We start from the raw sequence: 27,591 nt of genomic DNA on the forward strand, positions 1-27,591 counted from the left end.
GCCCTGTATTTATATAGCGCTTTACTAGTCCCTAAGGACCCCAAAGCGCTTTACATATCCAGTCATCCACCCATTCACACACACATTCACACAATAAATGCATGAACTAGTTTTTCAGCGTCACTCTGAGACAGGATATTTCTAATTTTAGAGATGTTGCGCAAATGGAAGAACGCAGTCTTACATATTTGTTTAATATGTGCGTTGAAGGACATGTCCTGGTCAAAAATGACTCCAAGGTTCCTCACAGCGTTACTGGAGGCCAAGGTAATGCCATCCAGAGTAAGAATCTGGTTAGATACCATATTTCTAAACTTTTCAGGGACGAGTACAATAACCTCAGTTTGATCTGAATTAAGAAGCAGAAAGTTAGCGGCCATCCAGGTCTTTAAGTCTTTAAGACATTCCTGCAGTGTAACTCATTGGTGTGTGTTATCTGGCTTCATGGACAGATAGAGCTGGGTGTCATCTGCATAGCAGTGAAAATTTATGCTATGTCTTCTAATGATGCTGCCTAGGGGAAACATGTATAATGTAAACAGAATTGGTCCTAGCACTGAACCCTGTGGAACTCCATAATTAACCTCAGTGTGTGAAGAGGACTCTCCATTTACATGCACAAATTGGAGTCTATTAGATAGATATGTCACAAACCAAACTGTACACTGGTAAACTGTTACAATAAAAAAAGACCGTAATTTTCTTTACTCTTCTTTATTTATGTAACTTTTGTTTTCACTGGCAATTTAGTATTAGGTTAGGACAAAAAACAAATTAGGAAGGTTAAAGACAGAACATTACTAGATTGTGGTTTTAATTAAAATGTAGCCTTTGACAATGCTGAACACATGAGAAGCTACTTTAAGGCATATCACCCAATTTGTAATATTGCTAAACATTTCTTAAGGCAGACGAGTCATGCTGGCTGGGTCAGTGTCATTTTTGTTGTAATTGATGTCTGGTTTGTTCTGTTCCCTAGTGATGGGTAGGGATGGGTACCAGTATCCGGTGTTCTGACATAATCCTTGAAATAGTAATAACACAGTATCCTCAGCAAAGATGAATTAAACAAGTTTTATTTTAATGGAAGTTTACTTCAAGTCTTCAGATTTTTACTGTCTTTTATTTGATTACTTTAAAGTATATGATTACATTAGAGTAATTAAATAAAGACAGTTTTGATGGAGCTCCTGAGCCAGCCCAAGCTCTCTATGAAGACGAGGAAAAACTCCCCTGGGGGGGCCAGACTGACGGGAAGAAACCTCGGGAAAGCCCATTCAAAGAGAGATCCCCTTTCCTGGGATGGCTGGGGGGGGGTTACAGGAATTCCAAAACACTGAAATTTAAAGTGGGCCAATTAAAAAAAATTATTTCCTGAAAAAAAGAAAGGTAATTCATACATCACACATAAATGATAACGTCTGAATTGTGTGTGTTTGTGTGTGTGTGTGTGATAGGCTTATCTCAGCCAAGTGTGATGCTGTAGCTCCTCCAGCGTCGGCCGCGTCTCCGGGACTTTGGTTAAACACGCGTCCAAGAAATCCCGGCAGTCTGGAAAGAAAGGAAAGAGAAAAAACATGAAGATGATAGTTCCAGTGGTCCAAGCCATCAGTCAGTCTTGAAGTGTGACGTTTTCTTACTTTTGGACAGATGTCTTTTGAATTTCAGGCGCTTTTTGAGGAAGCTCGTGGTGTTAAAGTCCCCGGCATGAAGCGCTTCGTACAGAACCACTCCCATTTGCCATACCGTGGTGGGTCCACACCTGTAGCAACTGCGCCCGTACCACTCGGGAGGGGAGTAAATTTCTGTACCTAATAAACAGACACAATTGCAATTTCTTCTAAAACAAAAGGCGAAAATTGTGACATCTGTGAAGAGCAAGAGCAGAATATGTTACCATAGAAGACGCGGTACTGCGACTGCTCCTTAACAAAGCAGCTCAGTCCAAAGTCGATGATACGAACACGCGGTACATCTGAGCCGGTCTCAATTAGAATGTTCTCACTCTTGATGTCCCGGTGAAAGATGTGTTTATCCTCCAGGTGCTTCGCAGCATCAACCAGCTGCTTCAGAATGACCTGGAAATAGAGCAGGGCGATATGACCAAAAATATTTATCACGATATACATTTGAAAAGTTGTGATAACGATATAACTGACGATATAACTGACACTAGACAAAATACTTTACAACGCCACAACTTTATTAGTGCAAAAAACCCCATAAATGTATTTTCACTTAAACAAGCAGCTGTTTTTTTATGTGCATTAAAGTTATATAAAAATGTAACAGTGCAAATGCAAATTCCTCGCTGACAGTTTAACCAAAAGGCATTTCCAGTGGAAATTGGCCGACATATCCTCAGCATAACCATGTAAAATATCCACAAAGCTTAAAAAGAGGTTATACACACACAATACGGTAATATCACGTTGAGGTGCAGTACGTATCACTCCGCGAGGCGCCTGCCTACGATAGCCGTAATGCTCCGACAATCCATCGAGCGGTGCGGCTTTGTAGCTTAGCAAAGTCGCCGTGTACATAAAATCGTTTTGAGGTCAGTAAACACAACCAGAATTCATACATAAGGCACACGGGATTATAAGGGGCACTGTCGAGTTTCAGAAAAATCAAAGGATTGATTTTAAGTGTGCCGTATTTTCCAAACAACACGGTAATAACGGCGGCCCGCTAGCATGCGCTACCAAAAATCGTGCTTTGTTGTGTATCTGACGGACGAAAGCTAAACCAGTTCCACACCACTAAAGTTGCAGCATTTTTACAAACCAGTTCTGGTTCATCCGTTTCATTCAACGATCCACTTTTGCTCTTCTCTTTCTGCGTCACCGCCATCTGCGTATGTAAACATAGGCACTGCGCATGCGCGTTTTACCTATTCTAGCGCGATATCTCATTTTCCTATCGTTGCCCAAAATTACACCGGTATTACCGTGAATGGTATGATATAGCCCAGCCCTACCTGGAAACGATGAAAAAGACAATAATCAATCAATGGGTTAATGTTTCTCTAATACTCTGTGCTTTGATTGAATGATGTACAGTCTAAGACTCTTCTAAGGCAAGTCAACTTGCCTTGGCCTTGTCCTCTGGCAAAAATCCTCCATTTTCTTCTATGTATTTATCCAGGTCCACAGCGGGGACAGGTCTCTCCATCACCAGGATCAGCTCTCTGCCAAAGTCAAACCACTCCAACAGAGACACTGGGGCTGATGTTTCCACTGATCCATCTGCTTCAGCTGCAAGCTTCAGCATGATGGCAACTTCCACTGACACATTCTTCCCGTTATCATCCTGAAATATTTCAACAAAGTGGATGATGAGGCACAGACGTTCCACAGGTGAACGCTGCATGCAATCCACTAATGTAAAAACAATTCAAGTCTTGCACATTTACCTTCACTTTGCAGTACACTTTCCCCTTTGGGATGTGTTTGATGGCCACCTAAAAGACACAGGGCATTGATGAGCATTTCCTCAGTATGACATCATTAAAGGTGTAAAACAGCATACATCTCAGCTTACGATATTATCCCTTATCTGCATTACTGCCTGTCTTACTACCACCATCTGAACACTTACTGGTAAATGATCCTTTATGCGGTAGCCAGCAAACACTGCTCCACAGCCTCCTTCTCCAAGCCGGTGCTCCTCCACGTATCTTGCTTGGAAGTCACCTAAACAGACAAACACAAATTGGGTTTTACTACAGCTGTCACACAAATTACTCTCTGCTGTACCCTAAATGTTCATTTTGCTCTTCACCTGAATATAAGTACCTGGGTATGTGTCAGCCAGTCTTACAGGACTAACACAACCATTCACACTCGCATTTCTGCATTCACACCTATGGGCAATTTAGTGTTTCCAATTAACCTGTCACCACTAACTGCATGTCTTAAAATGCAGTTAGTGGTGATGTCATTAAAATGAATGCAACTTGTCTGCGTTGTTAACTATCCCCAAACACGGCACCTGCTTCCTGAAATGCTCAGAGTAGCTCATCTGCAACCAGTAACCAGCCGTGCTCAAAGTCTTTTAAACGACTTTCCTCCCCATTCTGATGCTCTGTTTGAAATGTTGAGTTGCATTCATAATCAAGCTGTTAGCTGTGTGCCCAGCTTAACCTAGCTACACATGTCTGTAGACATTGACCAGGGGTCAGCCTCATTATATCAGAGCTCTGCTGACAAAGCTGAAAGAGACGCAGCCTGTGACTTGAAATATGTGTCCAGCATAAACATGCAGGAGCGCTTTGGACAAACTTGATGAGCACTGTAAATAAGAAGTCCCACGTGAACTCGGGTTTCAGTCCAGTTTATTCCTGATTTGTGCTCACACAGCCATTTTAGAGTGTTGCATCATTAATGTGATGAGGCTTCACTTTGATAGCGTTAGGTGGACATCTGGTGAAACATACAGAGTTGTCATACTGAATCACTACTTACTGTTTTCCATTGAATTTAACGTACACAGCAAAGAGAAAAAAGCTTCATCGTGGACTCTCTTTGCAGTTTCACTTTGCAGAATCGCTGAATTTTCTATACATCATCTATATTAACTCAACTAGTGATCGGGGCATTTGTAGGCCTTTATTTCTTATTTCATCTGTTTGATCAGTACAAGTGTTCATTTTTAGTGTGAAACAGCTACTACATGTACTCTGAAATGTGCCACGTTAAAGTTAGTGCAGTATAGTGTTCACACATAGTCAACATGTTTCAGAAAAAAGCAATCTGCTGCTTTAGTTCACCAACTGGGCTTTTATTGTGAAACTCAAAGGATAACAAAGCCAGGTGTCATCCTCTTTCAATAATTTCAGATCAGGATCTTATGTTTAGGTCTAATGCATATTATCTGACAGACAAGTCTTTGTTTTATTTTGATTTTTACAAACAAGAGTGAATTTAAAAAATGAGCCAAAATGAACAAAGGAACATAAATTATGTTAGGAAAAGTCAACATACGTTGGTCTATTTTTTCTCCCTCGTGCTTCAGGGTTAACGTTCTCCTAACATCCCCACCATTCTCCCAAACTAATGAGAGGCTTTCTTGAGTGTAATTTATGATTTTATTGAATGTACTTGTTTTTGTAATGTGCGTTTGTGCAGATATTACAAGCGGCTGCAAACCCTTGTCAAAGACCCTCGACACGACTGCGTGCTGTTTGCCAATGAATTTCAGAAGTACTCTTACTGTCCACGAGAGAAGGGCGAGAGCCAGGAAAAATGGCAGACCAGGTCAGTGCTCATTATTTACCACACTCACTGAAGTGTACAGTCAAGTTGCTGCAGCACATGTAGCATAGAAATAGAGTCTATAGAGTCTTTTCCTTTCTCATTTTTTCCTCTTTGTCATGTTTTTTCTTCTACTTATACTTCTTTGACTTCATTTTGTTTTTCTGGGTCAAAGTGTGACGTTACATGTTTCACTAGGTGAAATTTGTAAATCTCATTAATTATAATGGAGATTATGCTAATAAAACATATTCAGTTCTTCAGTAAAGATGAAATACTTGCACCATGGGAAGTCCCCAATCTTGCCTATTGCAGCGTAACTAAGGGAGGATTCAGGGTCACTCAATCCAGCCCTAACTATAAATCAAAAAGGAAAGTTTTAATCCTAATCTTAATAGTGAGAGGGCGTCAGTCTCCCGTGTGCAAATAGGAAGCTGGTTCTACAAAAAAGGGCATGAAGGCTGATGCTCTGCCTCCCATTCTACTTTTGTAAACCCCACAAATAAGCCCGCAGCCTGAGAGTAAAGTGGGTGTGTAAAAGGGGTTTGATTATTCAAGACTTTTCTGTGTAAGAAGATTTTAAATTAAATTCTGGATTTAACAGGGAAGCCAGTATGGGAGAAATATGTTCTTTTGTTCTTGGACTGGATTAACTGAAGGTTTTTCAAATGATGCTTTTAGGACATCCTGATAATCATCCAATCACACAAAATGTCTTTGACTGCACCTGCTGACTACTTCTGCTCAGCAACTCTTGAAAGGAAATTGTGTTTCTAAAAATGTTAAGTCTCTGGGTTTAAAAAATATTTTGTGAAAGTGACATAAATGTATAGTTCACACGTGTGCAAAATTCATCTGGGAGATTTAAAAATGTAAACATTACATTTGAACTTTCTTTCAAATTGTGCAACAGGCCAGCGGTGCAGATGCATATGGCACTTAGAGCACACGTACTGGCTAAGATGTCAATCGAGCATTCATAGTGTTTTGTCCCAATAGGGGTTCAATGGGTAAAGGGGTCATTTTAACATTTTCAAAAATGTTTTTCCTCCACTTCAGGTAGAAAACAAGTGCAGGAACAAAGAAGTCAGGAGGACTTGTGAATGGCAGCTTAAAAGTGATTAATATTTATACCAGTTTAATAGAGAAAAGCACCAAAAGGATTTAATGAGTGTTTTTAATAATAGAGACTTGGTTGTAATGTTAATCACGATCTGACAAACTTTTATGTTGTGCCAACAAATGAAGCTAGAAGTGCAGTGTGTTCTCATGAAATGTGTTTATTATATAGATAAGGCACTCAATTATTTATTTTTTATATTCTTTCTGTGGAAGCACCATTTGAATTACAAGTAGTGTGAAATCATAACTTCCACCTACAAAACAGCAAAAACTTAGTGGGATATGTTAAAGATTATTGCTTTAGCGGGCAATTTGCTTTCATGCATCTTATGCTAAACTTGTGAGTTCATTTAATGTGTGTGTGTGTGTGTGTGTGTACTCAGCTGCAGTGTGGTACTACAACCACCTGGCAGGAATGATGAATATAGTGATGATCACTGAGGATCCTGAGGCCGTAGCTCAGTTCAGCAGCCTGACGTCTGGAGTGTACGTCATCTCCGTCCAGGTATATGAAATACCTTTATAATACCATCTACTCTATATCGGCTTCTTATATGTAGCCACCTTACAGGGATTTATCATCATGCATTTAGAGAAACACGTGGTTTGAACACCTAAAACTGAAAGTCAGCTCTTTGTGTTAAAGTCGTTGTGTTGGAGCCTATATGATGGAACAGTTGGTTGGTCTGTATTATTTCACTAATCTTCAGTGGGACTATTGTAGCATGTAGCAGGCATGGGTTTTTGAAACACTTACATTTTTGGCAGCAGTATTAGAACAGTCTCACTTAGAAGTGAAATTGGTGGTTGTTGTCAAACTTTCGGTCATTACACATGATTTCTTGGTTAAGTGACAAAATGTAAATATATGTGGCATTTAGTCTGTTTACATACGGAGAGCTGCACTTTGTTTTTCAATTCATGTCAGCCTAGCAAGCATGCTGTGGTTGTATAAAACACAGTGACAATGAGTCAGAAAACTATTAAACTAGTATGTAAATGAGAATTTCGCTAAAGGTGAAGGTCACAGCCTTGTTTGTAATTGCACTGATTGATCCGAGCTCTGTCAGAAAAAAACAGTTACACTTTTTACCTATTTGTCGATACACTGGTATCGCCATTTAAAATGGTCAATAAATGACAGTTAAAGTAAAGAAGAGAGGTTAGAAACAGCCTTTAGCCATGTTATGGGTATTGATATTATATGTTTGGCTTCACAGGTACTCTGCATCTTCCCTCTTGGCAACGTGTTTGGAACGCCGCAAACACGAGTCGGTCAGAGAGTAAACTCATTGCTCAATAAGGACTGATATCAAGTCTGATGTTTATTTAAAGGAAAAAGAGCAGTACATGCTAGTAGCCGTGAAATTAATATTACATCGCTTTCTATTGTGATACATTTTTGATACATTGCTGCCAGATTTGTATATTTTTATCCAAACATACGTACCCGGGTATTTTTGAAAACGCAGATTTTTCTATGTGTTTGCGCCTTTCGTCCACACGTAAACGGCGTTTTCGGTCACTGAAAACAGAGATTTTCAACCAGAATTGGTAGAATTCATTTAAATTGGTTGGTTTCCTAAAACGGTCGTGGCGTTTAAGCACGGTCCAACAATTAACAACAGGGTTGAGGTTGTTGCTTTGGGAAGCCCATTCCAAAAACTCGCTTTATTTATTCTGAAACCAGTTCTTATATCTATTTAACTATTATTGTAATACTAATACTGAGGACGTCTAACTGTATCAAAAGGTTTAAGCATCTGGCTGTTGATTTGAGGTGAATTTGAAAGATTTTACTCTATTTCTCTTTCTCGAACCTGATAAGGTTAAGTGGAAGAGGATCCAAAACTTAGGCCCTTGAAGGGATGTTACTGGAGCTAAGAAGGCCAACTGAAGTAATTTATTTCTTGACCTGTGTGTTTTTCCTTTGCCAGGATTATTTGCAAAGCTTCTGGTCAGATCTGCAGGCAGCCCATGAACTGTTTAGCTCCATTTCTCAGGCACAACAAGAGACAGAGGGCGACGATGGGGAGAAAGAGTTTCCCGAACATCTTCCCGCTGAAGTCCTGGAGGCTGGTATAAAGTCTGAACGTTACATTCAGGTAAAAATGTACCAACCTGTTGTTGGGTCTAACGCTCAAACCCCGCTGACTCAGCGCTTTCTTTTACTTGCTGCAAGGGGAGAAGGTCTTCATCTGATCTTAGCCCAACTCCAGCCTTCCCTCAAAGCCCTTTTATTAACTTCAGTGGTCACACAAACATCAACATTAATGATGCGACAGATAAGACACGCACATGTGAACGTGTGTCTCTGCAAGAGTGAACATGTGATGTGTGTGTATGTGAATGTGTCTCTGTGAGCATGTGATGTGATCAGTGATGTGTGTGTGTAGAAAACAGAGGTGAGCATTCATGCTAAAGATCTGATCATCTTGTGCAATGACAAACATATTGATCCACAATTCTCTAACTCCTGTTTTAAGTATACCGGATCTCTCTTTAAAACACGAGTTTAAAACAACTGCAGGAACAACGTTTAAATATTTTAGTAGCTTTAAGCCTGTTCATTTTTCAGAGAAACTGCAGGTACCTTTAATACATATACTAATCTATACTAACGAAATACACTGATGAGTGTAGGGAGTGTGCTGAGGAGGTAGGAGTATTTGAGGGGCTGACGAATAAAGAAAATGAGATGAAGAGCAGGACTGTTATTGAATGAAGAAGATATGAACTGTCTCTAAGTTTTCTTGCAGTTTAATTTTAAAGGAGAGAGACAGAAAAAACACATCATTATTATTATTATTATTATTTTAAAAAGTCATAAAGGGATTGGCAAGTTACTTTCAGTGAGTCCCCAAGCAAAACATGGCTTAGTATTTGGGGTAGAGACCTTTGTTGCCAGTGGTAAGACTTTTCTTGGTATCAAGTGGAGTAGTCAGAGGGTGACGATGGGGAGAAAGAGTTTCCTGAGGCAGATGGACATCTGCGTCTAAAGGTCAAAGGTCACTCTTTCGAGGATGCCAATGTTCACATTTTGGACAGAGAGGACAGATGGTTTGAAAGAGGAGTGAAAGAAGCCATCTATGTCCACTGTGAGCGACCATCTTTGAACAGAGGCGGGGCTTACGACACCAACTCTCTGCCATCTATAATCCAGTTTTGAGATCCTTCCCAGACGCCTTAACGCCCACTCACATCCTGGGCCATCTGACCTCAGGAATTCGCATGATAAGGTGGGGCCAGGTTTCACAATGAACACACCCGAAACTCTGGCTGATTGGGACCCACACCCAGTTTCACACCTTGGCTCAGGCGATTAGAGGATCATCAGGGGGTCCTTTTGTCCCTCTGTGGGGGGATACTCCCTCTAGGTTTATATCTGGGACTCTCCACCATTTGACCTTAGAACTGAAGAAGCTTCTCGGATGAGAGGTGAAACGTCTTCAAGCAACTTAAAGAAGTCCAGACGCTTTTCTTTGCAAGCTCCTTTGACTACGATGACCTGGATGACTGAGAACCTTCACAGACAGTTTTTGGTTGATATTCTATCGCTCTCCATTAAATGAAACTAACATTAAAGAAATAACATGAATAATTGTTCTTTCTTTGTAACTGAGGAAACCTACAAATTCAGCAGTGATAATTATTTCCCCAACTGTACCTGAGCAGGTATGGAGATGTCACAAAGAGAAGGCAGTGGAGTTTTTCACCAGATTGTTTAACACAACCTCAGTGGCAGAAGAGTAAATGTCTTGTTTCATTCCTTTTTACTAGAGTACACTGAATGTTAACAAGCATCGGGCACAGAACGAGGCTTTCGTCAGGCCGAAGAACTTCTCAACCAAGAGCACAGGTGAAAACGCCTTACATTTTCAAAACAGGTGGAACAGACACATTAAACTTATATTTGCTAGACGTTTCTGATCTCTTCTCCCGACTTTGACCCCCCCCTATCCATCTTAGATCTGACTTGGGATGTGCTTGTGTATGGTCGAAAAAATCGAAACAGAGCGGTGCATGGGGACGAGGTTGTGGTGGAGTTGTTGCCCAAGAACGAGTGGAGAGGGAGGGACACAGCCCTGACTGATGGGGATGAAAAAACTGGAGAGGACAATGAGAGTACACCTCTGCCAACAGGTGGGAATGTTTGTACTCCATTCATTCACATTTGATTTATTTTTGTATTTAATGATATTTTGTGTATTATATTTTCTGTCTGATTTGCCTAAAATATGTTCAGGATATCTCACAAATAAGTAATGAAAACAATGAAGCATCTTGATCGAACCACATGAATGGTTCGATCCGTGGCTCCCCGAGTCTGCAAGCCGAGTATCTTTGGGAAAGATACTAACCCCAAGTTGCTCTCCGATGCATCCATTGGAGTATAGTGAGTGTGAATGTTGCTTAGTAAGCACTTAAACGCATAGAAGGAAGTGCTTGTGTGAATGGGGTGATTGGGTGAGAGTAGAAAAGAGCTGTATAAGAATTAGTCCATTCACCATTCTTGTTTATATCACCTGCATGAAGCAACATTATAAGAACATATTTGGGTGAAATAACATTTGGAAGCTATTTTCTGGACAGGCATTCACAATTAAACTTTTTTTAAAGTTGCTACTGATTTTTATTACAGTTCTGGTGTAATTTGGCACAACTGAACCTCTTCTCCATGGTTCCATTCGTCAGGGAATAGCTTCTTGACAGCCACATTTCCAGAGATTCAAATAACGATGAAGTTTCGTCGAACAACTCAAGGGCCAAATGCATCTCTCAGGTTCTGTGTCACGTCTTTGCTGGTTTTTCCTGCTTTTTAATGACATGGCAGATATTGTTCATCTTCTGTAGAATTTTTTTTACGTCTGACACCTTTTCTTTCGTCCAATACAAAAGAAAGTTTTAAGTCTAGGAGACACAAATGGCAGGGAACGCATCCTGAGCTTCCACTAACATACAGTTCCCTTTACCAAACACAACAGAACAGAGACAGACGGGGCCCCGTAAGTTTGCCAGTGTAACCTCGCAAATGACAAAAGAGAGAAAGAAAGAAAAACACTAATTAATTAAGCACACAACTCAGGGCCCAGTATTCAAAAGGCGAGGAACACTCCTGCAACTATACACGTGGACTCGCACAAATAATCAATAATCTTTTCAGCTGTGGCAGACCTAGAACAGGGAGGGATAGTTCAGGTGCAAAAATACTGTTTTAGCTTGTCACACTTTTAATTTGGCTAATGGGAACACCCTGTGTTTTTACATAAAAAAATATGCAACACATAAAATACATTTTAATCTAACTGGAGGCAATTGACCATTGTTAACCCTTCTTATTGTTATTATTTTTACACACGAGGTCCTAAGGACAAAAAACTTCCCCCCCCTGCGGGCGGTCAATCCTTCAAGCTCAGGTCCTCTACCAGAGGCCTGGGAGCTTGAGGGTCCTGCGCAGCATCTCTGCTGTTCCCAGGACTGCGCTCTTCTGGACAGAGATCTCAGATGTTGTTCCCGGGATCTGCTGGAACCACTCGCCTAGCTTGGGAGTCACCGCACCGAGTGCTCAGGTTACCACGGGGACCACTGTTACCGTCACCTCCACATCTTCTCAAGCTCTTCTCTGAGCCCTTGGTACTCTAGCTTCTCATGTTCCTTCGTCCTGATGTTCCTGATGATTGCTAAATCTGTCACTACAGCCGTCTTCCTCTGCTTGTTCACCACCACTATGTCCGATTAGCCATCACCATTTTGTCCGTCTGTATCTGGAAGCCCCGAAGCATCTTAGCTCGGTCATTCTCCATCACACTAAGGGGCGTCTCCCGTTTTGACCTCGGGACTTCCAGGCCATACTCGGCACAGATATTCCCTTTATACTATGCCGGCCACTTGGTTATGGCGTTCCATGTATGTCTGCTAGCATCTTGCACCCTGTTGTTATGTGCTGGATTGTCTCAGGGGCATCTTTACGCTTGTATCTGGGGTCTTGACTGACTGGTCTGGTAGACCCCAGCCTCTATGGATCTTGTACTTATGGCTTCATGTGCTGCCATTATTAGTGCCTCTGTGCTCTATTTCAGTCCAGTCCAGCCACTGGTAGGATTTCTGGATGTGAGCTAGTTCTTTTATCTGTTGGTGGTACTGTGCAGGATCCTGTCCTTCCATGATGGTTCCTCTTCTTGCTCCTCTTTCTTGGGTTTCTGGTGCCTGAGGTATTCACTAAGCACACCTGAAGCCCCTACCAGTCAAAAGTGTGGACACGCCTTTTTTTTTAGTGGTTTTTCTGTCATGGCCTGGTACTTCTACATAGTAGATTCTCACTGAAGGCATCAAAACTATGAATGAACACATATGTAATTATGTAGTACATATGTATATACCGGCTCCCCCCCAGTGCTGCGTTCTTTCTCCTCTGCTCTTCTCCCTGTACACCAACTGCTGCACCTCCACCCACCAGTCTGTCAAGCTAATCAAGTTTGCAGATGACACCACCGCTATTGGACTCATCTCGGACGGGGACGAGTCTGCCTACAGGAGGGAGGTTGAACGTCTGGTGTCCTGGTGCAGCCACAACAACCTGGTGCTGAATGCCCAGAAGACAGTGGAGATTATTGTGGGCTTCAGGAAGCACACAGCCCCACTCCCCCCCATCATCCTGACTGACACCCCCATCACCTCTGTGGACTCATTCCGCTTCCTGGGTACCACCATCACCCAGGACCTGAAGTGGGAGCCTCCGTCACCTCCGTCATAAAGAAGGCTCAGCAGAGGATGTGCTTCCTGAGGCAGCTGAAGAAATTCAACCTGCCAACACGGACGATGATGCAATTCTACACCGCAATCATCGAGTCCATCCTCACTTACTCCATAAATGTCTCTCTGTACTGATGTCTGACATTTAACCCCACAGGTCGTATTGTAGGGATCCTGCAGAGGAACTGGAGAGACTACGTGGTAACTTTCCCCACTAGGGATGGGATTCAGTCCCAGAGCAGGAATTCCCAGCGGATACTGACCATACCTTGGGACCAGCGTATTCCTAAAATCCGCATCAGTACTCAACAGGCTGAAGCTCTGATTGGTGTTTTGCACCCTTTAAATAAAAGTAACTGACTGAGAGTAGTTGCAGAATTAGTCCCCGTCTTCCAAAGAAGCATTTCAAAGCCAACAATATTGCAAATTCATTGCACATAGCAACACCGATCTTGTTTGCGCTCCAGTCTCTAGTGTTACTATAGCATTATGCTTTTGTCTCATAGTGTGACCAGTGTTTACTAAGTGCTGTCTCATTTCTATCCCTGTCTTCTCATCCTCACCTAGGACCACAGAGTTGTGGTGCGCATTGATTCATGGGAAAGCACGTCATTCTATCCCAACGGCCATAGTGTACGGGTTTTGGGTCGAGCTGGAGAGCTTGAGACTGAGGTCCAGACCATCCTCCTAGAGAACTGCATCCATATTCTTCCTTTCTCAGACGCACAGGTGAGAGCACCTACGTTAGAGATAAATTCAAGTTTTTACATCTCTAAAAGGCAAATTCCACAAGCCTATATAGTATGTTTCACCTTTCGTATTTAGCTGTTGTGAACCCATCAGCAATTATTGTGAATATAAATATTATGATAAAATGTGATTTTTTTTTGATGTCTATAAATTGCAATTAAACAGTTAAATTCAACCATAATTGACGCAAATGGTGGCAAATACCCATCTACACAGTTTGGAAATACTTTGGTGAGTAATTTGCTTCATCCTGTGTGATAAAACTTGCAGGATTCTAGTAAGTTAAGTAATTTCAGAAAATATGTTTTTGTTACTAATTCCCAGCTCTGGTTGTACTTTGGATGTAGGTTTTTGATTGTTAAGGATTAATAAGCTTCAGAATTGTCCAAAAACAGCTGGACATTATTAAAACATTATTACCAAATCACCAAGCAGTGAAAGAACCCTAGCAGCTCCATATACCAAAAGCTTGGGGAAAAAAAGAGTCTGGACTTTTTCTTGAAGATGTTTCACCTCTCATCTGAGAGGTTTCTTCAGTTCTAGGAGAAACTGGTGCAGAGTCCCAGATTTTAAGCCCTATGGGAGTGTCCCCCAGGAGAGATGGACCCCCTAATGATCCTCTACCTAATCACACGAGCCAAGGTGTGAAAATGGGTGTGGGTCACAATCAGCCAAGTATTCGGGTGAACCCACTGTGAATCCTAGCCCCAGCCTATCATGTGATTTCCTGAGGTCAGATGGCCCAGGATGTGAGTGGAAGCGTCTGGGAAGGGATCTCAAAACTGGATTATAGATGGCAGACAGTTGGTGTCGTAAGCCGCTGCCTCTGTTCAAAGATGGTCGCTCACAGTGGACATAGATGCCTCTTTTACTTCTCTTTCAAACTATGTCTTCTGACAGCTGAGTCTTGTCTCATTTTAAGAGCTTCCTTTACATGTGTGTGTTCCCTCTTTTTTCCTTCAGGCTTAGAGGGAACATGTTCTGCCCGGTGGTGTAGGGTCCTGATTACTCAAAGTTTGTGTTCCAGAGGGTGATGGGAGTCAAACAGGAGGTACTGGTCCGTGTGTGTGGGCTTCCAGTAAACTTCATGTTGAGGTTTCCGTTCTCTTTAATGCGCACGGCAAAGTCCAGGAATGGCATACTGTTATCCTTTGTGTCTTCCCTGGTGAACTTTGTTTTTATCCACAGCGTTGATGTAAACAGTGAAGGATTCTACTTCCTGGGTTTTGATTTTGACCCATGTGTCATCAACATATCTGTACCAGTGGTTAGGTACTGTCCCTTTAAAAGAGCCAACAGCCTTTCTTTCCACCAGTTACTCCTAGACCTGAAGAAGCTTCTGACAGGTGAAACGTCTTCAAGGAACTTATAGAAGTTTGGACGCTTTTCTTTCCAAGCTCCTTAGACTACGATGACCTGGATGACTGAGAACCTTCACAGACTTATATGACCAAAAGGTTTGCAAGTTGACAGCTCGGTCCATAATAACCCTTAATGTGGTCACCCTACTGTCAGCTTACTTGGCTAAGCTCTTTCAGGACATTGGCCACCTGCTTGATAAGGGCACCTGTATGCATTTTCCCCTTCTCAACCTCATACCAGTGATACTGAGTGGGGTGAGGGAGGAGTAGCTGTCTCTCATTTTTATAGATCCCATACTGGCCCATCAGGCCATTGATGGCAGAACTAGCTTTTCTGTTCCACTACTGGCCATGACCATTGCCTTTGAACATTGACTTGGCGTGATTTTTTTCTTCCACATCCCAAATGGTCAGCACTCTGGGCGTGGCACACGAGTGGCTGATTTAAAATGAAGCAGGTCTCTCTCTGAGAGTCATTGTGAACATTCAGAATGCTAGATCACTTTCTACATGCTCATTTTATGAAGTATTTGAGAGATTCCTTATCTATACTCTGTTTAGGGATGGGTATCGTTTAGGTTTTATCCGATACCGGTACTTTTGAAACTGTGCGGGTGCTTAAATGGTGCTCTAACCGTTGCTTCCTTCTCTCACCCCAACCGGTCGCAGCAGATGGCCCCGCCCCTCCCTGAGCCTGGTTCTGCTGGAGGTTTCTTCCTGTTAAACAGGAGTTTTTCCTTCCCACTGTTGCCAAAGTGCTGCTCATAGGGGGTCATATGATTGTTGGGTTTTTCTCTGTATCTATGAAGCGCCTTGAGGCGACTTTTGTTGTGATTTGGTGCTATATAAATAAAATTGAATTGAATTGAATTGCTTAAAGAATGGAGAACACAAACTTTGTCCAAAAACCTCTTATGTTTTTATTTTTAGCAGTCTCTTTTTTCTGCAAAATGATAACCAAGTTAGCCTTTTCTTTTGATACAACATACCTACTTTGTTTGGAACCGGTGAATAATGGAAAACATGTTTAGCTGTTTGTTTTTTTTGTAAAAAGATAACGGTGTTAGCTTTTTCTGCAGCTACAGGGCATGTATGGTATCACTCTATCAAACAAGAAGACAGTCGCATGTAACTACGACGGTGTTTGCTAGTTCACCTTACATGCATTAATGTAATAACGTGGTTAGCCTACTCAACGTAAATTACACACGAACAACATTAAGCTCCTCACGCAGAGAAGAACGGTTGCTGCTGCATCATCATCCGTCTGCTACACTGGCAGGGCTAGGGGCCAGGACTCTCCTCTTCGGGTTTTTGGGGGATGTTGCTAACTCCAGGTCCAATAACAGGCAACCCACCCGCAGCAGATGTGCTCGGTGTGAAGTCTCGCAGCAAGCTATCAAATACGGCGCATTTCTCTGCTTTTAAAAAAACGCTATTGCGTTGCCAGGTGTTTCATTGGATTCGAGGTGTTACTTCCTTTGCACAGTATCACAGTATCACCTTAAAGCACTTGTTGCTGCTGAGTTTGCATATTTTGCTGTGAAGTACAGCCAGACTTTTGACCGCTTTGCCTTGGACATTTAATCTGTAGCTCTGCTCTCAAAGAACATACGTACCTGGACCCGCCTACTATCCTCGGAAACGTAAAATGATTGGCTAGAATCCAAAGTGTATGACATCTCAAGAAAAAAAAAAGCCACCCGTATCCGGTATACCCGCACCCAATGTTCCCTCTAATTTTTCATGTGTCTGAGCGAACACAGAAACTCCCTGAGCGATCCCTTGGACCACTGTGAGCAACAGCAGACGTGTGCACTGTGGTGACGCCAGCATTGAATCCATGCAAGTTACATGGTTTATTAAAATAATAAAATTACAGCATTTACATTTATGTTAGACTACTTTTAATTAACTATTTTAGCCCACTTACAATGAAAATTTAAAAAAACAAAACAAAAAAATCTTGTTCATGACCTGTGTAGCATGTTAACACTATTGGAAGTAAAAATAACTTGAACTCCAATTTTGAAAACACAAGTTTCTTTTGTTTTTTTTTCATAAAGCTCTGACTTGTATTATGAGTCTGTGGTCTGGGAGAGAGTCTGTAACTCTGTCTGCAAAATACAGTAAATAATGACCAATGTTGGGTAATTAATTATATAGTTACTTCTTCAAAAAAGTAACTGAGTTATGCAAACAACAAAGTTTTTTGCAGCTGTTTACCTAAAAATGCAGCCAAGGCGTTTTTTTAAATAAACATTTTAAATTATTTAGAGAACAATCATCAAATTGCATCAAATCTGATGCCACACAAATTATTTGTGCCACTCCAAAAATAATTTCTGTCAACTATGAGATGAAGGAGAACAACAGCCTGATACCTGCAGGCCTGACAGCAGCAGATGTGTCACTGCTGTAACACCTGTAACACTCAGCAGTCGCCTCATTGTTCTGACACACACTAAACGTCGCCACGCCGCTTTGCTCGCTAAAACACCGGTGTCGGCACATAAGGACGCTGTCAGAGCCTGTCAACGACATTGATTAGCTGCGTATATACGAATGTGAATCGCATTACTGGCTGGATCCCATACGGGAGCAGCCAGTCACTGACTAACACTGCAAAACAGACTTGTTAAAGTATTGATTTTAATTTCAATTCAGATTAGATTTTTTTTTTTGTGCGCAACGCAGATTTTCTGTGCGCAGAGACCGTGCCAGCAGTGCGCAATTGTGCACACACACAGCTTCGAGGGAACATTGCCGGTACCCATTCCTAACTCTGTTCCACATGTGTTATGTTTCCTTCAGGATTAGCTAAATAAGAGAGGATTATTTTCCATTTATTAAACTGCATTTAGCTACTCTTTCGTATCACATTTACTTTGGGAATGCACCAATTGGTCCACATCCTGTTTATGCAGGGCCCACTTTTAAACGGTAAATTGCTGAAAATGTAGCCATATATAGCGCTTTTCTGTGTCTTGCACTCCTTTGCATAGATTGAAGCATCTGTGTGTTCCTGTTTTGTTGAGTGTATCTGTCTGTGTGGCTGTTGAAGGCTACTGAGAGTGTGACCTTCACAGTTCACCAGAGGACCATCTATTACATTTGTTAGGTTATGCGTTTTTGATATTATTGCATCCTCACTGGCACACTCAGTCCTTAGTGTGGGCTTACCCTGCTCCATACCTTGTTAAGGATAAAGAACTTACAACCTGGAAGTAGATTATATCTCCCATAGTGAGATACAGAGAATGGTTGCTTACCAGGGTAACTCTGGTTTTCTGAAACCCAGGTGATGTTTGGTTTTCACCTCCAAACAATCGCAGTCAGAGATCAGGTGAAAGAGGAAAGAGCAGAGAGCGTCAAAATAAAAGGGAAATTATGGGAGCAAACACCAGAGTTTAACAATTGTTCATCACTAAATACAGTACAGATATTTTAATAAGGAGAGGTTATTTGAAAGAATGAAATTGATTTACTGATGAACAGAATTTAAACAGGTGATTTGCCGTTAGACTCAGATGGCCTATCTCAGCGGAACAGAACCCCGTCTGTGAAAAGGATTAGAGCAGGAGCCCCGAGAGCCTGGAAGCTGGTGGTGGAATGGTTGAATGGAGCATGAGTGATGAGATGAGGCGTGTACAAGGAAGAATAACCGAGGACACAGCATGAATGCTGATTGGCCTGGAGAAGGTGATTGGACTAGACCACTTCAGGAACGCCTTTAGCCACACCTCACCAGGTGTAGACAATCGGCAGTTAAACCTAGGCAACACCTGAAGACAACTGCATTTCCACTGTAAGGAGTGTAAGGGTTGCAATGGGCTGTAACAAAGGACAAGCACAGATGAGTCCACTATCATAGACTGGAACATCATTCATAACTTTTTATGTTATAAAGGGGGTGGCAGTAGAGCTTCTGTGATTGGTCACATCAGAGAGTGCTTGGTTATCAGAGAGTTACCATAGTAACCAAAGGTTTTAAAGATTGCAATATAGCTATTGTTGTCCAGAGGGGCCGATGGTGCGATATGGCAGCCTCGCTTCTGTCAGTCTGCCCCAGGGCAGCTGTGGCTACAACTGTAGCTGCCTCCACCAGTGTGTGAATGTGAGAGTGAATGAATAGTGGCATTGTAAAGCGCTTTGGGTGCCTTGGAAAGCGCTATATAAATCCAATCCATTATTATTATTATTATTATTATCAAATCAACAAAATATTAAAGAATCATTAAATATGTGGAATAGTTCATTCTTTCCTTTTTTCATCAGTGGTTTACACACTGGCTTGCAGGCAAAATGTCACTGGTTCGATTGCAACCGGAGATACAAATCAGGGTTGTGCCTGGAAGGGCATCTGGTATAAAACTCTGCCGTATCAAAAGATGCTGAGCTATCAGGTGTGGTGACCCCTTGTGACAAGGGAGCAACTGAAAGTGAAACACTGTTTTGCTTTGTCTTTGTGTAAAGTGTCCTTGAGTGTTTTGAAAGGCGCTTAATAAAATGTATTATTATTATTATTATTATTAATGTTTTGTATAGAATCATAACAAAATGTGAAAAGTTCAAAAGACTATGCGGCTGTTTAGCTGTGCCTGTCCGTCTGCCATCAGCTGAGAGAGATGCCGGTCAACTCTCTGGAGAAGCCGTGGACGGTAGACCCCTCTGAGGTGGCAGAGCGGCGGGATCTTAGGGACAGTCGCCTGGTGTTCAGCATCGATCCACGCGGCTGTGAAGATGTAGACGACACGCTGTCTGTACACAAGCTCCCCAACAGAAGGCTGGAGCTGGGAGTTCACATTGCTGATGTCACTCACTTTGTCAAAGAGGGTTCGCTCACAGACTTGGAGGCACGTTCAAGGTGAGGAACTGGTTGGAGTGGTTGGGTAGAGTAGGTGGGATATAAAAGGATAAAAGAAAATTACAGCATCTTGCATAAGTGTTCAGAGGAACTTTCAGAAGTACAAAGAGGCAAGAAAGTTGTTGCCTGAATTAATGTTGCATCAGCAGCATGCCTTGTAGCGCAATTATAAATAACACAGAGGGCCACCTTAAATAAGGCTCGTGTCTGATGTGAAGCATTAAGCCTTAAATGTCTATCATTTAATCACATGTAGAAGGACTTCACAGGGTCCATGATGGCTTTGAAAGTATCACTGGCACCAGGAATTGAACCAATGGTCAGCACATTGTTGGTTCAATCCCTGATGCCTTCGGGCTTCATGTTAAAGTCACCTTGCACAAAATACTTAACCCCCAAATTTCCCTGGATGCATCCGTTAGTGTGAGTGTGCATGTGAGAGAAAATGCTTAAAGGTATAGACTAACGCGCTGTATGAATATGTGTGCGAATGGACGAATGCTGGTCGTGCTAAAAGGTGGTTGGGGTTCTCACAGTAGAGAACTGCTACACACAGAACACAGTGGTCCATGTTGTTACGAAGAACTTGTGCTCATTTTGAGTACGATGCCATTAACAGGACAGGGGAATGTTTCCGCTGTGGGAAAGCCTGAGTGATTTTCACTGTGGCCTTCATAAACATATATTACTACGGGACATGGCAGCCATACTTGTACACAACATTCAACCAGAAGGTCATGCAGCAAAAAAAGGAAAAATGAGTCCGCTTCCAACTAAATTAGTTTTATTCTACTGAGTGGTAGAAGTAAAGAACAGTGTGTCACACATCATTTGTTTTCAGATCCCCTTTGTACAGTTACGGGTGTCAGGAAAACACCGGAGGTCACATGATGGCATGTGACCTTGAGTACCTGATGTTAATGGTTTGTCTATAATTGGCTTTCAGTGCATCTTATTAATAAAGAGGATGATGATACAAGACAGTTGAACCACAGTAATAGAACAAGAAGATATTCATCTGTGTTTATGTCCAGATATATGCACATGTTCTGATTTATTTATTTATTTTGTGCTGTATTGTACAAATGAATAAAACTGAGTTTAAAATATCTGCAGTAAATGAAGTGAAGGTCGGGGCTGCAAAAGTAATGCTTGCACTTGATCTCCACAAATTTTCCTTCCTGGGAACATGCAGCGATGACACCATGTGACAGGGAAGCAGCCCAAAAAAATTTGTGTCACAGCTGAACGGCCGACAAATCTGCAGCAAATGCATTCTGCTGTCATCTCGGTGTAATCTCGCTATAATCCAAAATCTCTACGGAATTCTTTCAGCACCTTGTTGAGTCTTGGAAGTGAAGAAAGGAGTGTTCAGAAGGCAGAAGTGTCTAACCCAGTGCTAATAAAATGTATCTGATAAAGTGTAGTCTGCAGATAAATTAGTAAGAAGGTCCATGAAGTGCATGTCGTTTTTTAAAGGCAGCAGCAGCAGCAGCAGCAGCATGTACAGAAGATGATTGAGAGCCGAGTGAGGAGAGAAACTCCGTGTAGACTGTTAACAACGTGCACTTATAAAATAATACTGAAATCTTACTATATATTTTTTATGTTGTGATTTTTAATGTAGTTTTGGTCCTCTGCTTTCTCTCTGACTTACTCTAAAATTCCATTTTACATTTCATAGCTGTCCACAAAGCAGCGTGCAGATCACCCACCTGTCCAGCTCGCCTCCACACTTTAAAGAAGTAAATTAAAATCTCATGATTGTGGTTTGAAGCCTTAAATTCTATTTCAGAAAATGGGGAATATTTATTAAATCATAAGAAAAACATTTTGCTTATTTATTTCATCCTTCCTGACTTATTAATAAACAGAAGGATGAAAATGACAAAGGTGGAACAAACTCTGAATATTTAGTACTTATTTTCAAATTATGTCTCACTTTTGATTAGAAAGAAGATGATAAAGCTGCTGCTTTGATCTCATTGCCTTTTTATATTTATTATGTCACTTCTTAAGGGCTACAACCTACTACCTGGCAGACCGCAGGTACGACATGCTGCCTGCTATTCTCAGCGCAGACCTTTGCTCACTGCTGGGAGGTGCTGACAGGTTAGTAGACTTCCCATCACACGTTTCATTTTCATATGCTTAAAATGCATGCTAGTTGTGTAACTGACACTTTCAAATTCAGGTATGCAATGAGCGTGCTTTGGGAGCTTGACGCAGAATCCCTTGAAGTCCAAGAGGTCTGGTATGGTCGTACACTCATCCGCTCCTCCTATCAGCTCCACTACGAGCTGGCTCAGGCGCTCCTCAACGGAGAACAGGTTGAGGTAGCGGAACTGGCCAACCTGGGTCCTCAGGAAAAGGGTTCTAAGCTAGCTCAACTCACTGAGGCACTTGAGATGCTCACACATGTAGCCAGACATCTTCGGGCAAAGAGGGACAGAGGAGGAGCGCTGGAGCTGGAAGGAGTGGAGGTATGATTGGTTTCTTGTATCTTCATAGAGTATTTTGTGTGTTTTGGTAATGTGTGTACTTAACAGTAAGACTATATAAATAAAGACTGCAAACATTTAAGGTTCATGTTCTTAATTGAAAGCGTAAGCATGTTATAGCTGAGTGTCTAACCCTAACACATCGTCACTACTGACGTCTAACATACGACACAAAATGATTCAATGAATCTGAAGTGAATCAAACAAAGTAAACCGTGCACATAGCTTCAGTGGAGAGAAATCCATTCTGCACATTAAAAACTGGAACCACTATCTTTCTCGCACATTTCAGCTGCAGAAGATTCTCCCTTCTAAGCTTCTGTCTAAGTGAAAGTTTGACTTAACCTCTGTGTTTGGTCATTTTGTCAGATGACATCATGGTTAGAAAATTCAGTATCAGTCACCCCGAAACACTTCATACAGCTGAGGGGAGGAAATCAGGTCAAAAGACACCTGTGGAAAAGGGCCAGGGATTAATGATAACTAATGATTAAATGGAGATTGGTCTATAAACATGTAGTCAGTGATAATGATGACAAAGAGGTGATGATGATGTTCGGCGTCATCATGAGAATCCCCCAGCTGCCACGGTCTATTGCAGCATAACTAAGGGAGGATTCAGGGTCACCTGGTCCAGCCCTAACTATATGCTTTAGCAAAAAGGAAAGTTTGAAGCCTAATCTTAAAAGTAGAGATAGTGTCTGTCTCCTGAATCCAAACTGGAAGCTGGTTCCACAGAAGAGGGGCCTGAAAACTGAAGGCTCTGCCTCCCATTCTACTTTTAAATACTCTAGGAACAACAAGTAGGCCTGCAGAGCGAGAGCGAAGTGCTCTAATAGGGTGATATGGTACTACAAGGTCATTAAGATAAGATGGGGCCTGATTATTTAAGACCTTGTATGTGAGGAGCAGGATTTTGAATTCTGGATTTAACAGGAAGCCAATGAAGGGAATCTGCTCTCTCTTTCTAGTCCCTGTCAGGACTCTTGCTGCAGCATTTTGGATCAGCTGAAGGCTTTTCAGCGAGTTTTTTGGACATCCTGATAATAATGAATTACAGTCGTCCAGCCTGGAAGTAATAAATGCATGAACTAGTTTTTCAGCGTCACTCTGAGACAGGATATTTCTAACTTTAGAGATGTTGCACAAATGGAAGAACGCAGTCTTACATATTTGTTTAATATGTGCATTGAAGGACATGTCCTGGTCAAACATGACTCCAAGGTTCCTCACAGCGTTACTGGAGGCCAAGGTAATGCCATCCAGAGTAAGAATCTGCTTAGATACCATATTTCTAACATGTTCAGGACTCAGTACAATAACTGAATGAATTTAGACGCAGGAGTCTTCCAGGTCTTTATGTTTAGTTTGGTTTTTTGCTGTGTTATTTACAGAATTACAGATGGATACCATATATTTCTTTTCATCGATAATAAATTATAGTACGGTCTAATAGAGACGTTATTTTTAAAATCAGGCGTCTAAGCAGAACACGTTCCTCAGCAGAAAACATTTTATCAGAAAGTCATTTCAGTGAGAATATTGGAATAAAGAAACCAAGCACTCCACTGTGAAACCACTGACAGTTTTCACATTAGATCACAGCCATTTATCTACAGCGGCTGGTCGGCCATCTGTTAAAACCTCATATGGACAATTCCTGTTGTTCTATAAGATGCTCTCTAATAGGATGTCTTGGATTTATTTATTATTCAGTTATTGCATTCCTGTTATGGCTGTACGCACACAGAATATTGATATGAAGTAAAAATGATTCTCTCGGGTTGCTTCTGGGATAGTGGAAAAACCAATATATTTCTAAAAGTGTGTTTAATGATTGAGCTGCCACCCAAAAATCAAGTTCTTATCTTGACAAAGCTGGATTATTGACCGCTGGTGAAACATCAGTTGTCCTGAAGGATAAGGACAACAGATGTTTCATCTTGATCTATTATATAAAACGGCCAAAACTGTGTTCAAATCCAAACTTTCTGGCTTCTTTTGGTTCCTGCTGAAGTGCTTTGGGTCCCCTCAGTTCATCCTTAGTCTGAGAAAAGTTTTGTTCTCTCTTTAAGGCACATTTCCTTTGAGCTAACTTAAACTCTGATTGGCTGTCCACTATAAACAAAAAGCATGAACAGCAGATCGGTGGAGTTTCTGTGCCCATGAGCAGAGCTGTGTGCCTGTTAGGGATATGTGTTCTTACTGGTATGATAGAGAGCTGAACGTAGGAAAGACAGTAGACTGTTTTCAGGTTGAGATTCATTCACATTTGGTTCTCCGTGCAGCATTTGTTCCGGTGGAATGGTGCATGTTCAACTGAGTTAAAGTAAACTGTAGTAAAATGTGGCCCACTGATGCATTTTCATATTCTTTTTCATTGAAGTCACGTTAGAAGCATTTTCCCTTTTCAGGTGGGTGCCCAGCTGGATGAGGAGAGGAACATTACGGCCCTGGTCCCTCGTCAGCCCCTGGAGGTCCATGAGACCGTGGCAGAGTGCATGATTTACGCCAACCACTGGGTGGCCCGCAAGATCCAGGAAGCTTTCCCCAACCAGGCCCTTCTAAGGTGTCACCCACCACCACAACAGGAGCTATTCAACCAGCTGGTGGACACTGCAAAGGCCAAAGGTTTCACCATTGACACCAGGTAATGTTTTTGACTGTTCAGTATAGAAACTGAGGAAATGCATATTGTAGTCCAACGCACATCATGTTCAGACACACAAGTGTGTGAACCTGAAATGTTTGATAACACGGGGACACACTCAGGTGTCACATGAGCAGTCAGACAAGAAGAAGACATGTTCCTTCAGCTCAGGTTGAGGTTGAAGCCAAATATGCTTCCAAACCAAAGACTAGAACATATGATGAAGCATATCTTGCCTTTGGCTTCAGCTTCACAACAGCTGTCGTGGCAAGGTCGGTCTCCCCGACAGAATTAGTTTCCCCTGCGTCGGGAGCACACGCTGGGCTGTCCAAATCACGGACAAACAGGATCCCACATTCTTGATTTTCAGTTCACAAACACTTCTTATAACGACTAACTACTCCTGAAACTTTGGAGGTTTTAGCTCTTTACACAGTAAAGTTACAGGATAAATATAATTATCAGGCAAAATGTCCTTCGTTTGTTAAAATAATCCCGTCTGATACCACGAGAGGACAATAAATATTTCATTTTCTGTTGTAACCCTTAAACTGAATGGTAATGTAACGACACTCAGGTTTCACTTTTTTACAAAACTAAAACATCACTACTTCCACGTCTGACTGTTTGTAATGGAGGCGGCGTAACCTGGATCCACACTCCGTGCCCAGCGAACGCTCGCCACGCAGGGGGAACACATGCTGTCGGCGATGCCGACCTCGGCACAACGCTGATCCTGCCGCAGTTTGTTCCCCGGTTCAAATCCCGGACAAACAGGATCCCACAGCTGTTTATGCTTTTAAACCCGTTTTGCACAGAGAGCAGTGTTGAATATTCTCACACGGGAACAAAACAAACAACTCAAATAATTAAAGATGGTTTGTTTTTCTGTTTTTTAAAAGAGGCAGTGATTTATTTAATTACAACCTGTAATCTATTACAGTTAACTTTTATTTGTTTAACTGTTTACAAAAGGTCTGAGGATCTGAGGCGTGGAATGAACTGCAATGGAGTTTGAAAACAAAATATGAATGTGCGGTTGGAGGATTGTGGGGGGGGGGGGGGGGGGTTAAACCAACAGCAGAACCGGTCCCAGGACAAGAGACATGGTGATGCAAGTAGCTTTGTGTCACTGACTGCTGAGATGAGAGGCCTCACTCATCCCTGGTTTCTGGCTCTGTTCCTTCAGGTCCAACAAGGCTTTAGCTGCCTCACTGGACCGAGCTGTGGACCCACAGGACCCCTTGGTGAACAGGTTGTTCAGAATGATGGCCACCACTGCTATGTCACAGGCTCTGTACTTCTCCACTGGTGCTCATCCTCAAGACCAATACTACCATTATGGTACGATACCGCTGCACAGCTTTTATTGGCTGCACTAGAGTTTCAGTGTGACTGTGGGTCAGTCCATCCATCACACGTCTGCACACACTTGTCCAACGTCTGTTGCTTGTGAAGAATTATTCGACTGAGAACTAGAAAGAAGGCTAACGTGCTGATATTTGCTTCGTTGTCGTAGGTCTGGCTCTGGATCGCTACACACACTTTACCTCACCCATCCGTCGGTACGCAGACATTGTCGTGCACCGCCTTCTTACCGCAGCCCTGCACATGCAGAGGGGCGTTGTATCTGGTAAAGCACCAGCCAGTAACAAAGAAGTGGAGGAAATGGCTCACCATGTCAACAGCAAGAACAGGGTCAGGGGTGTTTTATTGTTTGTGTTTTTCAATGATTCACCTCTTACTCTATTAACAGAAGCTGTGCTGACGTCTGTGTTTCATTTGCAGGCAGCACAGGCAGCCCAAATGCGATCCACAGCACTGTTTCAGTGTCTGTTTTTCAGAGAACGAGACCCTCAGACAGACCCGTGCTGTGTGGCTGACGCTGTTGTCTACTCCATTCGAGACAACGGTGTCTTGGTGTTTATCCCAGAGTAAGAACCTTCAGTCCTGTGTTTTGTTCTGCAGTCTTCTTCTTTTCCTTTGTTTAATGGAGCTGTACAGCAGCTCACAGACGGCCAACCACTCGTGTATTTTTAATAGACGAATTCAAAGTTTATGACAATGAATGAATTTGTTGGAAGATGTAATTGCACGCTAATCAATGTATATTTAACAGTATACACGCTAGTTTTATTTTCTCTTAAAAAACCTCAAAATGAGTTTTAAATTGTATAAATTTACTAAACTAATTCCTTAAACATTTATTGTGAGCAGGGAAAATCGGCTAAAACCCCGAATCTTTTCTCTACCAGGCTTTAAATAAGTTAATTGCATTGCTGAAGTTGAGTCTGTGGGGAGGGACGGTGCTTTGGAGCCAGCCTTGTGTTTG

At 42.0% G+C, this 27,591-nt stretch overlaps 2 protein-coding genes and 1 long non-coding RNA gene across 3 annotated transcripts in view; 2 read left to right on the forward strand and 1 right to left on the reverse strand.

The window, feature by feature from the left end:
• Window positions 1-3,291, reverse strand: LOC308386003 (serine/threonine-protein kinase pim-2-like). The gene is made up of 4 exons (XM_080865271.1): window positions 3,094-3,291; window positions 1,898-2,078; window positions 1,641-1,811; window positions 1-1,551 (listed from the first exon to the last, which is right to left on the reverse strand). The coding sequence occupies exons 1-4, from the start codon at window positions 3,271-3,273 to the stop codon at window positions 1,460-1,462; spliced, it is 624 nt and encodes a 207-aa protein (XP_080721397.1). The 5' UTR covers window positions 3,274-3,291; the 3' UTR covers window positions 1-1,459.
• Window positions 3,220-27,591, forward strand: part of LOC308386016 (DIS3-like exonuclease 1) — a 27,615-nt gene continuing 3,243 nt past the window's right edge. Inside the window, exons 1-15 of the mRNA XM_080865291.1 lie at window positions 3,220-3,359; window positions 5,130-5,258; window positions 6,761-6,882; window positions 8,315-8,482; window positions 10,158-10,236; window positions 10,347-10,520; window positions 13,288-13,460; window positions 13,698-13,859; window positions 19,861-20,108; window positions 22,128-22,220; window positions 22,303-22,591; window positions 25,024-25,259; window positions 26,449-26,603; window positions 26,779-26,957; window positions 27,048-27,193. Of these exons, the coding sequence (XP_080721417.1) occupies window positions 3,335-3,359; window positions 5,130-5,258; window positions 6,761-6,882; window positions 8,315-8,482; window positions 10,158-10,236; window positions 10,347-10,520; window positions 13,288-13,460; window positions 13,698-13,859; window positions 19,861-20,108; window positions 22,128-22,220; window positions 22,303-22,591; window positions 25,024-25,259; window positions 26,449-26,603; window positions 26,779-26,957; window positions 27,048-27,193 (2,378 nt within the window). The 5' untranslated portion in view covers window positions 3,220-3,334. The remainder of the gene's footprint in view (window positions 3,360-5,129; window positions 5,259-6,760; window positions 6,883-8,314; window positions 8,483-10,157; window positions 10,237-10,346; window positions 10,521-13,287; window positions 13,461-13,697; window positions 13,860-19,860; window positions 20,109-22,127; window positions 22,221-22,302; window positions 22,592-25,023; window positions 25,260-26,448; window positions 26,604-26,778; window positions 26,958-27,047; window positions 27,194-27,591) is intronic.
• Window positions 13,866-16,111, forward strand: LOC308386020. Its single transcript, XR_013969691.1, has 2 exons — window positions 13,866-14,111; window positions 15,914-16,111. It is a non-coding gene; the product is annotated as an uncharacterized lncRNA (long non-coding RNA).

Source organism: Rhamphochromis sp. 'chilingali' (genome assembly GCF_963969265.1).
Source record: "Rhamphochromis sp. 'chilingali' genome assembly, chromosome: 18".
Classification (NCBI taxonomy): Eukaryota; Metazoa; Chordata; class Actinopteri; order Cichliformes; family Cichlidae; genus Rhamphochromis; species Rhamphochromis sp. 'chilingali'.

What these genes read in the sequence shown, in the direction of transcription:
- LOC308386003 (XM_080865271.1), bottom strand. Translation starts at nt 3,273, where the DNA reads ATGCTGAAGCTTGCAGCTGAAGCAGATGGATCAGTGGAAACATCAGCC. An exon ending in TGCCAGAGGACAAGGCCAAG is followed by an intron (nt 2,079 to 3,093) that starts GCAAGTTGACTT and finishes CTCTATTTCCAG; the next exon opens with GTCATTCTGAAGCAGCTGGT. An exon ending in CAAAAGACATCTGTCCAAAA is followed by an intron (nt 1,552 to 1,640) that starts GTAAGAAAACGT and finishes CTTTCTTTCCAG; the next exon opens with ACTGCCGGGATTTCTTGGAC.